The sequence below is a fragment of the Caretta caretta genome, chromosome 11 (genome assembly GCF_965140235.1).
Source record: "Caretta caretta isolate rCarCar2 chromosome 11, rCarCar1.hap1, whole genome shotgun sequence".
Taxonomy (NCBI): domain Eukaryota; kingdom Metazoa; phylum Chordata; order Testudines; family Cheloniidae; genus Caretta; species Caretta caretta.
In genome coordinates this window covers 57,440,261-57,457,467 of record NC_134216.1, presented here as the reverse complement: position 1 = coordinate 57,457,467, position 17,207 = coordinate 57,440,261, and the positions used below count along the sequence as shown (strand labels likewise).

The 17,207-nt window shown below is 39.2% G+C and overlaps 1 protein-coding gene across 2 annotated transcripts in view; it reads left to right on the top strand.

Annotated features, from left to right (window-relative positions):
- The first annotated feature begins 1,804 nt into the window (after positions 1-1,804).
- Positions 1,805-17,207, top strand: part of RFTN2 (raftlin family member 2) — a 51,450-nt gene continuing 36,047 nt past the window's right edge. The window contains exons 1-4 of one of the 2 annotated variants that reach the window (XM_048870330.2): positions 1,805-1,919; positions 2,353-2,499; positions 8,477-8,660; positions 15,547-15,658. In XM_048870330.2, coding sequence (XP_048726287.1) covers positions 2,361-2,499; positions 8,477-8,660; positions 15,547-15,658 — 435 coding nt within the window. In that variant the 5' untranslated portion in view covers positions 1,805-1,919; positions 2,353-2,360. Of the gene's footprint in view, positions 1,920-2,072; positions 2,500-8,476; positions 8,661-15,546; positions 15,659-17,207 lie in introns of those variants that run through there. The other variant, XM_048870331.2, reaches the window with a different exon arrangement.

Sequence of the window (17,207 nt, the reverse complement as noted above, 5' to 3'; positions counted from 1 at the left end):
GAGGTATGTTCTAAATCTCAGAAATCTTTGGTTCCACCCTTGGCTTAATTGACCCAAAGTAGCCATGAAGCAGACTGCATGCACAGAATATGGCTTTTTTGAACTAATTACTGGTAAACTTCTTAAATGAAAGCACAAACTATGTATTAACATTATATACACTACAATGGAACAGGAATAAAATCAGAGAACATGAAACTATATGAACTTAATGCACTAGATTTTGGTAGTCAGCCAAAGAGGTTAGGACTATAGCTGGGTGAAATTTTTTGGCAAAACTTTTCTTTGATGAAAAATGCAGATTTAAGTCAATCAAAACATTTCACAAATTAATTTTGATTTCAGTGAATTGTTCTGGTCAAAACAAAAAAAAAAGATTTCAGAAATGTCAAAACGGTTAATTTTGATGTTAAATAAACATCTTTTTTTTATTTTTGGTCTATATTCACACACCAAAAGCACAGGAGGAGGAGGAGCTGCCCCCTCATAACCTTTAGCCCAATGGTTAGGGCACTCAGCTGGGACGGGGAGATGATCTACGTTTGAATCCCCATTCCGGAGCAGAGACTTGAACCCAGGTCTGCCCCTGCCAGGTGGCTGCCCTAATCCACAGGTTAAAGGATATTCTGGGGTGGGTCTACATACTTAAACGTTCATTGCAGGAGGGACTAGAACCCAGGTATCTCCCTACATCCATTTCCCAGTGAATGTCCTAACTACTAGACTAGCGGCTCGTACTCACGCTCTTCTCTCTCTCTCTCTGACAACCCAAAACAAAATTTTTCTGACTTTTTCGATTCACTGAAAATGCCAAAAAATGTTGGGTTTGCTTCAAACTGACCTGAACCAATTCCCCCCCCTCCCCCCTATTTTTTGGAATTGCCGAAAAAATTAATTGCCCAGCTCTGTTGAGGACACCGTATGGAAATTGACAGCAAAATCCAACTCCATTCTCTCTGTGTCTCACCATAACCAGCTCGGGTAAACCAATACACGAGACCTTTCCAAAAGACCCCTCCTTTCCAAACTGCTATCCTGATGTAATAAAATACCACACATTAAGCCAAATTCTGTCCTTTGTGTTTCATGTGTGCATCTCCCCCTGAAATCACTGACTATTATTTTGCTCTGATGTACATCCTGAATAACTGCATGCACTGGGTTGTATGTTAGGGCAGAACTGGAACCAGTTACTTCAATGTGAGTTCTGTTCCTGCACCTGAAGATAAAATTGGGTCTACTGTGTCACTGTTGTCTACATTGTTGCTACACCATATCCCATTTTCTCCACTGTAAAAAGCTCTTTTATGTTACAGGTTCATAGAGCTATGTGATGTGATTTAAAAGCACCTCTTTACTAAGATGAAAATCTATTGCTGTACTAATCACTGTAGTAAGTCTGACAAAAGAAAAGTCTTAACTATTTAATGTACATGGAAAATGGAAGGGAAATGGCCACAGAACTTTATTCATACTGCATAACTTGAAACAACAGTCTCTTCGGTTTAACATAAGGTGCATTTTAGTATGACCTTTTAAAATAAAATATAACAAAAGTTGAATTGTCTTTTATTAACCTGGATTTTTTAAAATAAATTTTACAGTGATCATATATACTCTTCTTGCCAAGAAAATTCTTTATTACAGCATGATCATGTATGCTTTTCCATTGGGAAGAAAATTCCTGTGGAAAGAAAATAAGAACCAAACTTTCAAATCTAAAATTGAGTCTAAACTGCTTTTCATTTACTTTCCTCCCTTTGAGATGCCAGAAGCAATTTCCTCTTGAAGCTGACTTCCTTTCTGGAAATGATTTTCGTCTCTAACCATATTGAGACTCTCTTTTCTCATTCTTTCATTCTGACTTGCTCTTTTTCCTCTCATTTACTACTGCATCTGAATAGATCTTCTGACAGTAGGTAATTATATATGTTTCCTTCTAACTTTATTATTTCAGTTCTTTTTTGCCTCATTATCAGTCAGCCAAGAGGGACAGACAAAGCACTATTGGTGTCCTCTGCAACAGAATGCTGATGGGGGGGCTGGCTGTAAATTGACGTGGCATGGAAAATCTTTGCTAAGTTGTAGCAGCTTGTACGTTTCTGTAAAATCAAGCCCACTCTTGATGAGTTAGTAGCTTGAAGTCATTACGGGTGCAATGCTTATATGAAAAAACTAATAGAAAATGTCTTCACTTTCTAACTTGGGAACTGAAATTTTTCTGTCTTTGGATTTTTGGCTACTAGTAAACAAAATCCAAGGCAGTTAAGTTTGTTACTTTTTTTTTTTTTCCTCAGAGTAACAGAACTTGCTGCTTTCCCCACCCCCTTTCCTGTGATTTTTCCTTTGCAGATCTTGCCATGGGGTGCGGACTACGAAAGCTAGAAGACCCAGATGATAGCAGCCCTGGAAAAATATTTTCTACGTTGAAGAGACCGCAAGTGGAAACAAAGACTGACTCTGCTTATGAATATGTACTGCTGGATTTTACTTTAGAAGGTATTTTTCTTCTATTTTATCTTATAAGTTCTTGCTAAAGAAGGAACTACATTTTACTATTTTTATTTCTTCTGATTCAAATAAGAGAAAGTGAAGTTCATTTACCTTATCAAAGCTAATCATACCAGCCTTTTAGTTGGAAATTTTAAATCTAAGGTCCTCAGATAAAAAATAAAGTTGCAACTTCTTACATATTAAACAAAAAAAAGTTACACAGTTGTCCTTTTAAGGAAACTGGACAGAAATTGCTTGAAAGATTTTCCTAGATTCCGGTGAGCCAGATTCTGCCATCCTTATTGATTTTGAGTAACACACACACACACATGCATTTAGTGTGGCTACTCTCAAAAGTAAGTACATTCAGCATGAAATGGTGGAATCTGGCCCTAAATGAATAACTCTTTTTTTAAAATTATTCAGCTTCCAAAAACCTATAGTCATAGCTCATTACTTTATATGGAAATAGTTTTTTAAATGCTATAAGGAAACCCTTTTTTAGCCTTATGGCAGATATTTTAGTGAGAGTCTTATAGATTAGTTATTAATGAGCCTATTTTTAAATCTTTCTTTCTACCTCTTACTTTGTAACTGCTTACTGGTCTTTTAAAATTGTGCCTGAAATAAAATTAAAATCTCTGTGTACAATTAGAGGCAGACAGTGCGCTGTGGGGTACTTCCATTTACATGGTTCCCTGTCTCTGACAGAGTAATTCCCTGTTCCAGAAAGTTGAAAACACAAATAAACAAGTCCAGATGGCTGCCCTCTGACAACAGACAGCTCTGTGCTGCAGTTACTTTGTAAGACTGCACATTTTATAACTAACAGTTTTACGAGATGTTCTTGTTGGTAGGGATTTAAAGTAAATACGCTGATAAATGGAAAGAGTCAAAAGGGGGGAAATTGTGATGTTATCTGTTATGTGACTTGGTACAGGAATATTTTAATAAATATAAAAGTCAGACCTCTATTGAACTAGGTCTTTGAACTGCCAGATTACATTAATGTTCATGTTTATACATATTGAAGTGTTGATGATTAAGTAAGCTGCATGACTTGATGAATAGAAAACATAGCATTGTACTAAATTATAGTACTTGACAACCAACAGTATTTTTAGCTTTTAATTAGAAAGAGGAGTTGTTCATTCACGTGTTCGGTTCAGGAAACAAAACTTCTTTGTATTGAGAAGTAGTAGTAACAATATACTCCAAGACTAGAGCTGGGTTGTGTAATACATAAATTAACTACCTGCTGCTGTATTGCTACGAATGTGTAGGATAATAAAACTTCTTTCCTTGACTCTGAAGTTTGTTTGGAGTTCCTAAATAGTTCATTGTGTTCTAAATCATATTTTTATGCACATACAAGTTTATGAAAACACTCTGGAAGGGATTTGTTTTAAAGAAGTTAGTTGTTTTCAATGTTAAACTAAATATGTACTTAGTAAGGTGTGGGGGAAAAAAGGTGGTTCTTTTAGCATCATCATATGTAATAACCAGTGTCACATTGCAAAAAAATTATGGTCACATTTTCAAACCATGGCGCATATTACTAGACTCATGAATCCATATTAGGTACTTTACTAAAAGTTATTTGATATTCAGTGCTGCCTAGTACCTGTAGCTTGCATTCACTTCACTGGGAATTATGGGTGCTCAACAACATTGGAATTCAGGTCACTTTCAGTTAGTTGCCTAAAAATAGAGTTAAGAGCCTAGCTTTAGGCAACTAAGTTTGAAAATGTAGGCCTATCTGTGTAAAACAATGTCAGTTGCATGCATATATTTTATATTCTCATATACCTCTGCCTTTCAGAGCTACGTTCATACACACACACACACACACACACAATCTCAGTACACACTTGCTCTCGCCCTCTTTTACTAGGAAAATTCTAAATTATAGTGAACTTTGTTTTTGTTCATGGAATACAGGGAGTGGCCAATTTACTGTAGGGCCTGTTTTGAACCTGTACCTTTTTCCTTCATATAAACTATCAGCTCCATCCTGCATCTTATTGCACCAGTACCTTTGGGATAAAGGGAGCTATATTAAGAGCTCAGTTAATATAGTTTATGATCAACCAGCTTGTATCACTTCTGAGCAACATGAATCTCATGCTGTCAGAGACCTGAGTGCTGTCTTCATAACACTTTCAGTTTCTACTCGTTGAGGAAAAAGAAGATCGTGCCCAACATGTACTGCTCATTGTGTGAATTTTTACACCTAAGTACCTGATCTGGTCCCAAGTAAAAAACTTTTTAAAATCTTACTTTTACACCCTTTCTATCCCCACTTTACATATATTATTGTATATTGGGATGAAGGTATAACAAGCACAGTTACATTAAATTTAAGCTAGTGCAGAGTTTAACTCAACAAGTTTATGCTCAAAGAAACAGAATGAAGGGCTTATCAAGGAGACTATTAAAACTCACTTGATTCTCTATCAAGCCTTTACACCAGTTAGAGCAGCCTAGGAACTATCAACCAGCTAAGCAGAGCTAGAGTACATTGTGATCTGGCCTCTCGTTCTTGTCCCTAACATGCTCCAGGGATGGTGGCCTAAGAACTGGATCAATGGCCACTGGATGCTCCCCCACACCAGAAAAATCCCTAGGTAGGAAGATGCAATCAGTCTTCACTTTGCACCACTTGAGTGGAATAAAGGGAGTGGAATAAAGTAGAGAATCTACCCAACTGTGGTTTTAAGTGTCCATTTCTTAGTGCCAATTTTATCTCCGCAGCTATGAAGTGTGTCTCACATAAGCAGCTTGACTAAAGTATTTTGGAAGGTCAACTAAAACATGTAACTGGGGATCACTAGAATTTTCCCACACTCACTATAATGCTTTATGCCTCCTTCACATCTCTTTTTAATAGAAAGAGGAAACCTGTGTCTATGTTCTTCGTATCAGCATGCTGAAATTTCAAACAATAAAAAGCATCTATCACTTTGGATAAACACAAATGTATATACAAATTAATTTGCTATCACCTTTTAACATTTCAAACTTCTGGGTTATATTATTGTAACAGTTGTGATTGGCTGTTGTGAGCGAACACAACAAGATAGAAATTCTGTTTAAATTTTAGAATAGTTGCAACAGTTTGCAACATGATGGAAGTGGGCCATGTTTTACACAAACCTGCTTTTTTGGCTGTGGCATGCAGTCTAAGTTACACCATATGTGTTGCAGTAAACCTGAACATGTCCATTGGCTTCATTATGCAGAATGTGCTTAAAGGAACTATGGTTAGGAATTTTATAGCTCGGTTCACTTAGGGCTAAATTCTGTCATCTAGCATGCAAGGGGTGCGGTGGAGAAGATATTTGAAATGAGCCTCTTTTCCTACACCGCACCTCTACAGATCTAGCAAGAAATGTTTCATTTGCACTGTACAACAGTGAATTGTAAGGTATAGCCGGATAACACAACAGCCCTTGCATCATGTCCCCAAGGTAACATAGTTTGTATTAGTGGGAGTATCTAGATTTGTGTCTGCTAGTGCCCATTCTGCCATCAGTGCATATATGGGGATGCATGTTGTTCCTGCCCAGAGGCGCAAAAAAATGTTCCCCACAGTATATTGTCCAGCTGTTGTCAGAAATCTGCCCTGTGCCAGCAAGATTCCTGTGGCAGAGGGCACATCAGGCATTAGGCTTTCCCCCAGGATAGGATTTAATAATACTTTGTAATTACTTCAATAATACTTAGTATTTAATTTTTCAAAGTACTGTACAAACATTAACTAATTAGTCGTTAAAAAAAACCTGTGATATACATATGATATCATCCCCAGTTTACATAGGAGAACCAGGCACAGATAGATTGAGACTTTGCAGACCACACTGCAGATTAGTGGCAGAGCTAAGATTGGTTTCAGAGTAACAGCCGTGTTAGTCTGTATTCGCAAAAAGAAAAGGAGTACTTGTGTCTCTAAGTACTTTAGTCTCTAAGGTGCCACAAGTACTCCTTTTCTTAGAGCTAAGATTGAACATCATAAATTTAATCTTAACCACCAGATCCCAAAAGGCTGATGAAATGGAGTGTCCTGGTCAGTATCATATTCTACATGTGTGTTTACATGAGATATGGAAAATAGGTGCACACTCTCTGACTTGTATGTTAGACAGACCCTTTACATGTGGGGAGAAGACATGGTGCCATGAGTAACATGTGCTACAGCACATCTCTTTTCTGGGGAGGTGATTAAGAAGAGGGAGATGGGGAACCTGAATTGAACCATAAGGAATATATTTTCAAAGTGGTGTTTTTATCATTGTGCTTTTATGTACTTTTTCCCCTTTATATCAAAGAGGCTGATGTAAAATCAAAGGAGAGTGAACTCGTTTCAACTTAAGTTATTTTCTTTTGAGAGGGAGAGACAAAGAGGAAAATCCTAAACCAACTCTTACAAGTGCTTTTTAAATCTAAAAACTACCATCGTGGTTTCGATGTTTAATTCCAATCTGAGTCACACATTGATACTATTGAACAACATTGTCCCTTCCATCTCTTCATCCACCAAAAGCATAGTGAAAAAACTAGGAACTGTAAGAACTCTAAAATGAACTAAAAGATTTGCAGCAGGTGTTCCTGCTGGAGAGTGTCAAATTCCAGTCAAAACAATCTCCTCTCTAGAATTCACAGTTGTGCAGTGGCATAGAAAACATGATACTGACAACTGTATCTGGGGCTGTAAGTGAGAAGAGTGGTAATGACACAGCCACTCCCAGTCTCTGTTCATATTAATATGCAAACTAGATACTTGGGTTAGAATAGAGACTGGGAGCGGCTGGGTCATTACACACATTGAATCTATTTCCCCATGTTAAGTATCCTCACACCTTCTTGTCAACTGTCTAAAATGGGCCATCTTGATTATCACTACAGAAGTTGTTTTCTCCTGCTGATAATAGCTCATCTTAATTAATTAGCCTCTTACTCCACTTTTTCATGTTCTCTTTATGTATGTATATATGTCTTCTTACTATATGTTCCATTCTATGCATCCGATGAAGTGGGCTGTAGACCACGAAAGCTTATGCTCAAATAAATTGGTTAGTCTCTAAGGTGCCACAAGTACTCCTGTTCTTTTTGCAAAATAAAATGTGCCTCCAAAAGTACTCGTTTGTGTTTCTGCTAATTCAACCTGAAAATGAGACTATATTGAGCCTTCACAGTTTGAACACAACTCCCCAGTGTGACCAAGGGGAATTCTGCTAAAAACTGATGGCATAGTTTGGCCCCTTGCTGCACACCATTTGATTTACTTTGGGATGGGATAAGGATATTAGTGTCTGAGGTCTTGTCTACACAAGAAAGGTGCTCTGTTTAACTAAAAGTGTGATTTTTAAACTGGTTTTGTTAAACTGGAACAAGACTCCACATGGACACTTATTTTGCTCTAAACCACACTTATTTCAGTTTAGCTTAAATTGATTAGGAATAAGTTACTCTTAAACCAAAATAAAAGTGTCCACACATAGGTTTGCAATATTTTAGCCAAATTGGGTTAACAACTGATTCAAGTTAAACCAATGCAACTCTTTCATGTAGACAAGCCTGAATCCCAGTTTAGAAACAGAGTTTTTATTATGTTCCCTTTTTGTCATCTTCCTTTTCATCAGGAAGGATTGTTGGAGGTATAGATGCTGACACAGCTTTTACGCTCTATTAATAAAGCCAGACAGATCATTAAATTGATGCCAAACTGATTTAAAGTTACTCTGATCTTTCTATTTTGTAAGATGTATAACTTTATCACTGTTTTTATTATCCCTGTATAATTCCTGGTCAACTATGCATCCGCTATATTTTGTATATATGTACATTGGGGAATATAGATGTATTATATCTTTTGTGCTACATTAAGATATAGGTAAGTAGCTTATTTGTATGTATGAACATCTGCATACTGAGTAACACTTGTGCATAATGTCCATGTTTTCTGTTCATTCAATTCCTTTAGTGTCCTCGAATCCAGAAGTTATCAAAATCAGTTCTGTGTTGGATATAGCAACAAAAGTGGAAGAGTATTACATCAAAGGATATGTTGTAGGAGCAATTCATCCTATTATATTACCTGTTGGGCGAAGAAAGCACTTTTCTGCAAGTTATTTGTATCGAGTGGTACTATCACGACTCAAATTAAGGTAAAATATGCAGAGGAGAAAAATTATTTGAATTAAATGACATAGAACTTGCTTCATTCATATTTTAAAAATTTGCAAATGGCTTTTCAACATGCATTCCTTGTAACTTTTAATACTAATCAGGACGTTAGAAAGCACCTTCAAGGATGAAGCAAGGTCTGAATGCTCGAAAGGATTTAGATGTTGTGACACTGAGCATCACAACGCCAAACTTTGAGCACCTGGATGAATCACCGCAATTCGAAGTCTGAATTAGGCACCTAGGCTCCTGCACATGAATAGGGAGAGATAGGCACCTTAGACTGCCATTCACAAAGGCCAGCAGGCTCTGCAGGGAACAGCATAAGCTAGCCAATGGGAAATGCTGACCAGAGGTGTGTGTTCTAAGCCCCACTTCTCACAGAGATAAGCACCTAAAACTAGTCTACAGGGAAGCACCTATCTGTGTAAGTCAAGAAAACCTCTTGAGTTAGAGCACTCTGTGCCATTTTAGCAAGAAAACAGCTGTCAATTCGTCCTGCAGTGGCTCAAGAGCATAAGTACCCAACCTCAGGGGAGACTGTCAAGAAGCAGGGCACAAACCCCACATTAGTTGTGAGTTCTATAATTAGATTTCACCAGCCAATTATCAAGTGTAAACTCCTCATGTACTATAACAGCCTTAACATGAAGCCACATACAGTCCCCTTGGGTACTCTATTCTGTCTTGCTGCCCAGGTAAGTCTACCTTTGCTAGATTGTCCTTTACACCAAGGATCACAGAAATATTAAGGTTGCTCCCAGCCTCAAAGAACCAGTCACTTACCCCCAGACAATTGCACCTTAGATCTCACACCAAAGACAATGCTTGTAGCCAATCCTATAATAAACAATCTAAAGATTTATTGTACAGGAAAAGGAAATGAGAGATCTTTACAAGGCTAAACCAGAAGACATACACATAAATTGAGTTGCAATCTTAAGTTTCAGAAGATAATAGAAGCAAATTCTATATGTCCTTTAGGGCTAATCCAGGCTAAGCACTGGGGTTCTCTTGCTTATGCCTAGAAAGCTTACCCCTCAGAGTCCAGCATAGAGATACAATTAAACTAACTTCTTGTTAGGAGTTTTTATTCCCTTCCCCACTTGAGCTCTGAGGAATTCACTTGCATAACTCATCTTTATGGGAGAGAAATCAACAAATTATTTCATTGTCTAATGTTCCACAATCGTTCCATCTGGTGTTGATGAGTCTTCCCTGCTGGGCAGGACATGACACCTTCATTGGCCACCAGCATTTCACACTCTCCTGTCTGTTGATTTACACAGTTACAGAAGCTTACACTACAAATGCTCAATTATCATCTTTTAATATGGGATACAGATGTTAAATGAGATTAATGCATGCAGCATCTTACAAGCACTCCATAAAGTCTAAGCACTAAACACATTCTTTTCATTCTAATTCCTATTTTAACAATACTAACACACAGGTGAGCCAGACTGATTCCAGCTACATATTTGTCAGTATTCAATTGAGGCATGGGGGTCTTGGCATGAGCTGGCACCTGATCTGCCAGCATCATACTGGGGTGAGTAGGGAGGACCACCCTCGTAACATGTAATCCAGTGGTTAGGGTACTCTCCTGGGAGGTGGGAGACCCCCTGCTCCAGTCCCCCCTCCACTTATGGAGGAGAAGCAATTTAAACAAGGATCTGCTACTAGGGTGAGTGCTCTAACCAGTGATCTGTGGGATATTCTGATGTAGGGAGTCCCTCCCTCTCTCCTGTTAAAGCTGTTGCACTGTGGATAAATAATGAAAGACCCATTAGACCAGAGGGACTAGATCCTAGGTCTTCCACATCATGGGTGAGTGGTCTAACCACCAGGCTGCAGAGTCACTCAGGCTTCTGCTCTCTAGCCTAAATAATGGAAAGACAATAGAGCGAGAGAACACAAATGCACGCACAAGCATGAGAATGCCTCTAAAGCCTGGTGGTTCAACCATCACCCACACATATATGTGTACATTTTGTAGCGCTAATTGCATTCTTTGCCAGTTTCCCTCTACAAATATGTATATTTCATGGTACAAAAACAAAGGGATTGCTGTATGTATCGTTTTTGTAAATGAACATCTTTGTCTGCTTTCCCTGTTTTCTTTATCTCAAATCTAAGCAGAGCAATTTTTTGTGAAAGCTGTATACTTTACCTCTTAAAGCTGTGTTCCCAAGATTAGATGAAAGGGAACTCTTAGCGTTTCTGAAAAATTTTTGTTAACATACTCTGACTTTATCCACTTTGAAAAAGTCTTTTTCAATCTCTAACTTGATGAGTTTTCATTTACATCACTCTTAAATATGTAAGAATGGTCAGGGGAATTCCAGTATTTTTAGGTACTAGTCCAAGTGAGCTCAAGCTTTTTCTCAGTCTCATACTGCCTTGCACAGAGAGAATTACACATGTCCTGAGCTCCTACATGACTTTTTTGAAATCTTCCATGGTTTAGTTTTCCCTGCCCTCCTTGTGCCCTACTTCTTGTGCACCTGCTTAGAGGGAGTAGGGAAGTGGTACCAAGTGAACACCATTTGCTCTCTCCTTCATCCCTGGACCCAAGTTCCAAGGATTCCCAGCACAGTTATGCAGTGCAGTCTTGTTCTCCTGCATAGTTGCATTAGAGACAGACGCAATTGGGCCCTAAACAGATTGCTGACAGAGGAAATTTCGTCTTAACCCAACTGAACTAGTGGTTGGCTTATGCCTGAAAAGCATGAATTTTATATTCCTTTTCTTAAACGCTGTGAAAGCAAGATACTCCATATAAGCTTCTAGGGCAGTGGCCACCAGCCTAGAGGATCTCCCAGTCAATGGAGATCTCTGGCAGTGCAGTGTGACTGCCACTAAGGCAGACTCCCCTGCCAACCCCAGCCCCACGCCGCTCCCGAAAGCGGCCAGCACAGCCCTGCGGCCGGGGGGGTTGGGGGGTGCAAGGGTCTCCCTTCGTGCGCTGCTCCTGCCTGCAAGCACCGCCCCCACAGCTCCCTTGGCCGGGAGAGCTGCTGGGGTGGTGCATGCCGAGAGGGGCCCACACATAGAGCCACGTGCCCCCCGCTCCTCCCCAGGGGCCACAGGGGAGTGTTGGCAGAGAGCCTGCCTTAGCCTTGCTGCACCGCCAACTGGGAGCTGCTGGGGGTAAGTGCTGCCCAGCAAGAGGCCACACCGCAACCCCCATCCCTGAGCTCCTTCCCGGAGCCAGGACACCACACCCCTCCTGCACCCCAAATCCCACCCTGAGCCCTCTCCCAGAGCCATCACCCCAAATCCCCTCCTGCACCCCAACACTCTACCCCATCCCGAATCCCCTCCCAGAGCCAGCAACCCCATAACCCCTTCTGCACCCCAACACTCTGCCCCAGCCCAGAGCCCCCTCCTACACCCAAACTCTCTCCTAGAGCTTGTACCCCTCACCCCCTCCTGCACCCCAACCTTCTGCTCCAGGCTCAGCCCAGAGCCCCCTCCCACACTGCAAACCCTCGGCCCCAGCCCAGAGCCTGCACCCCCTCCTGAACCCCAACCTCTTGCCCCAGCCCAGTGAAAGTGAGTGAGGGTGGGGGAGAGCAAGTGACAGAGAGAGGTGGGGATGGAGTGAGTGGGGCTTTGGGGAAGGGATGGGGTAGATCCTGGGTTGCCCTTAGATTCAAAAAGTGATCTTTTTGTAAAAACGTAAAAACGTTGGAGACCACTGTTCTAGGGGGATAAACCTATGGCCACTATGCTCTTTACCCAGCTGTTCTTAAGATAACATCAGGAAAAAGCACTCAAATCTGCACAGCGAAGCATCAGTGTATAGACTCTGCAGAAATGAAGTTCTCACCCTTCATTTTAAAGAAGTATGGTAAGCTGTGCAATAGAATGGTTAGCAGAGTTATTTCCATTATGTCACGGTAGCAATTAGGGGTTATGTAAATAATTTAAAACTGATATTTTTATATATAGAAAGTTAAAATGCCTAAAGCTTCCATTCTTAACAATGGAATTTAATTACTGCCTAGGGCAGGCACAAACTGCAAATTTACCTAAGAACTCTACCAATACATTTACGTTTTGACCTTCAATCCACTGTATATTCCAGTTCTGTGCCTCTCTTGAACGGAGACTACTCATGCCAATTTGTCTGGTGGTTTTGTTATGCAGATCAATGGCAGGCAACCACAGAGCATAGATTTTGATTTGTAGATTTTGTGCTAGAGTCTCTGGTTTTCTGCTGCCCTTGTCACAAAGGGATCATGAAGTCAGCATAACCAGCCTCTCTGGCACAGATCTATACCATCCACTTTGCAATTCCCAGCGAAAGGGACACGTGGAAGATAAGGATGGGGAAAAGGGGCAGGGCTGCAATGCTTCTGCTATCCCCAGCCGCCATAATAGTCCTGTGGGGATGTGAGCGCCTGGATGCAATTTAGAGCAGCCCTGAAGCTGCTCTATGGGTTTGTCGATAGAAGCACTTAGTCAGCAGTAAAGGGTGTAAATCTACCCCTCACTAGCCTGCTTCATCCTAAGTGTCCGTGTGGACCCTGCTACTGTGCATCTACCCCACCTCCAAACAGGAGTAGCCCAAAACCTCTCTCTCTGGGCTTTTTCTCAGAGCCACATTCCAAACACTTCTTGTTCTGGCTGTGTTTGACTTTTGCTGCTTCTCTGTTTTTCCTGACTCTCTCACACACAGACACATCATTCCAATCCCTCTCTCCCCATCCACCTTTTAGTTTATTAGACCACTGTGGAACCCACTTGGGTCACATGATTCAGCTTCTACTGCAGCCTTGCACATGGCTTTGTTTTGGGCAGACGCCTCTGATGTTTCAGCTATCTGGTTCCACAAAGAAACATAATTGTTTCTAACATTTATCCCAAATGAGTGGCAGCTGTTACATCCACCAGTTTCAACGGGGTTTAACCCAACCCAAAACATTAGTTAATCCTGTGAATCTACATTGCAAGTATTGATTTAAACAAAAACAAACTGAAAAAATCTGCAGTGTACCTTCTGTGAAACAATTAGTAACTATTAAGACACACAAGCTTAAAAATACCCAGTTACAAGCTTCTCTTCTAGTTGCCTCAATCCCACATTCATTCATGGATGCCTAGATTTACAGAGCAACAGTGAATACTTCCTGCCTTAGCTTAAACTTAAAACAAAGAGAGTCCTTAGGTTACAAGATTGCCCAGTTGGTCACTCTCCTGTTTGTCCTAGCTATTAAGGAGCAAACAGATGTGCCTTTAGTGGGTGTTCTTTGGTAAGTTGCCTTCAATCAGAGCCTGAAATGAATTCATTTACAATGTGATTCTACACTGAAATGTGACACTGTAAAATTATATTGTGAGGTTCAGTTTTCTCTCAATGCTTGCAGGCCAGACTGGCTCAATTGACTCATAAAATCATATGTTTTCTCATAGTCAACCATGCATACTAAACTTGGGATCTGATAATCAAGCTAGGTTAATTCTCACTTATACAGCATCTTTAGTCAAAGTTTCTACAATGGAAATTTAGCTAAAAGTTCTGTTGATACACAAGTCAGGAAACAACCCAATTTACTCTCACATAGCTGGAAAGAGGAGGAAGAAAGACTAGTGAAAACTGTGGCTGATATTCTGTACCTCTAGGAGATGCAGCACAGAAAACTTTTTACTACTTTTGCACCCTCCCTCTTCAAGCCTCTGAGGACCAGGAGTTAGTCTAAATTACAGTGCCCCTGCCCAACCACTGCAGCATATATTTGCCATTGCAGCAAGGAGAATCCCTCCTCAGACTCTTTGCATTGGCCTGCTAAACCCAGGGTTGTGAGTTCAATCCTTGAGGGGGCCGTTTAGGGATCTGGGGCAAAAATTGGGGATTGGTCCTGCTTTGAGCAGGGGTTTGGACTAGATGACCTCCTGAGGTCCCTTCCAACCCTGATTCTTTTCTCCACATCCTTGCACTATGGGGATTCTTCTACTGCATGCTTCCCCCTGTCCTGAAACCCCTGAAAAGCCCTTGCATTCTCCACCAGGATCCATGAATTTGAGTAAGAAGATGGCCTGGGGGAGCATGTACCTCTCCTGATTCCTCCACACAAGAAACAGTATTTACACTCTGTGCTATGGATCCCCTGTGAACACATCCACTACAGCCGTGTTTGTGTAATGAAAATATTGACAATTTAAATTGACAATGTAGGTACCATATTGTAATTCTTAAAAACATTTTTCCAAGTAAGCAACTGAATAATAAACATACTAGGTAGCTAAATCTCTCTGTTGAAGTGATTTTAGTCACTCCATGTATGCTTTTTTAAGAAGAGATCTTTAACCTATAACTATACAACACTGATTATACCATGTAATTACTTGATGTAAATTGTAAAATATTGTATTTGGAAATGACTGTCATATCATAAAAATCTGAACAGGGTACTGTGTATGTAGAACTCCAGAATCATAGCTATATTTTTGAGATTAAAATGACGCTGTCTAAGACTATTAGCATTCTATGTATATTCACATTTGATAGTATAATCTAAGGTTTGTAACATTGTATGTTTCTATTATTTGAGAACACATGGGATTTATTTGCTACGAAAACAATGCCTTTTCACTAAAGTACTTGAATGTTTCAAGAAATGGGTACAAATTTATACTCATACTTAATATAGCTTTTGTTTGTACTTTCACGATAAGGCACAGTACCTGATATTTTGTGTAAACATAGGAAAGAATCACTTCTAAGCAGAAGTGTGAAAAAAGTATTGCCAAGATTTCATTCATAACTTTTTTCAAAAAAGAAAATAATTCTACATGCAAGCATTTTGTGCAAGTTAGCAGCAAGCTGCTGACAAAGACTGCTTTCTTTCCGTGTTCCAGCCCGAAGCATACAGCACCCAGAAGACAAAGACACCCCAGGCTTGTGATTGAGGAATGTCCTTTAATGTATGAAACACTGACAAATGACGTAGTCAAAGGATTGTTAGAAAAGGTATGGCAGTTTTTGAAAAAAAAAAAATTAACTTCTCTGCTCACAGGATTCTTAACTGTAACATATGTATTTACATTTACAGATGAATTATTTTTCAATTTGCAAATTTTAACCTGGTTTTCTGGCTTATAAAAATTACCAAGGCATTCATTTAAGTAAGAAGGAAGTGTTGCTTTTCCCCCTTCAGCACTTCTTTTTTTGTTTAGCACTCTGTCATGAACCCATTGAACTCAAAAGGAGATTTCCACTGATGTCATTGGGAGCAGGTTCTGACCTTTATTTTGTTGTTTTTCATGGTTTAGGCAACAGTAATCAAACTTTCTGAAGGGATATGCACATATAGTAGCTCCTTCTAGAATTATGTTGTAATATTGTATTAAATTAAAATCTGAAAATGCATATTTACTTGTTCCTTGTTAAATAATATACTCAAATAAAACTGACATCTGTAGATGGATTTTCTAGGCAAGGACAAATAGATTGTCTCATCTCATTCTGTAAATTACAACTGGCATGCAAAAGTGTTGCTTTTATAGAAGTATTTACCTTTGGTTACTTGTACAGTAAATCTTTTCAAAATTAAAGAATATTCAACTTCCACCCTAATAAACTTTGTCTCTCACTTCCTCTTCTAAATTAAGACCTATTGAAACAGGAAAGTTTTGTTATTACAAAAATGATAGTAATATAGTTGTCTAAATTAGTTGCTAAGGAAAGTTTAAAGGAAGAGCATCTTTAAAATATTTTAGGATCACTGAGGTTGTAGCTGAGAGAGTTGTTTAGAGATTTTAAATGGCTGTATTATAAGTACTCTGTGAGGTAATCAGAATTTAAAATGAGACACAGTTTCATGTTTATACCTATTTATTTTGGTAAGTCAGATATACATTAATACTAAATACATATATTAAATGATCAATAAACTTAAAATAAGCATTTGTTCAGTCTCGTACAAGGAAATCTGAAGTATAAGCATTAGGGGAAATATTTTTATTAGTCAAAAAATTATCCTTAAATTCAAATCTTTCCAGTATTTTTTAAAATGATTGCATCGATAATCCATGGTTAAACCTTTTAAAAAGTTAAAAATTTAGTAATTTGGAGGGAGAGTGTCTCTTGTCCTTCTAAATCCCTTAGGCACTTTTAAAAATCTCCCCCAACATTGCTTGCTGCCCTCAAGATAATTTTGGTTCTGTTGCAAAATGGATACCATTTCTGATCCCAAATGGCTGCATTTTAGTGGGTTGTGAAGTTCACACACATGTAATAAAAAGTTTGTTCTTCTTCTACATGAAAGGTGCTATATACATTTAAGTTAGTATTACTAGCTCGTATTTGAACACATTGCTTGGCCTAATCATAGAAGCTACCCTGTTTGCAGAATGCCTATTGACTTCAATGCATGGAGAGCTTGCAGAATCAAGTAAACTGATATTTGCCTTAAAATATATAACATGAGAACTCCACAATCCTTAAGTACATTGCGTCTTGGATATATTTGCTTGCAAATCAGCATCTTCTTTTATGGAATATGTGTGACGTAGAAGTG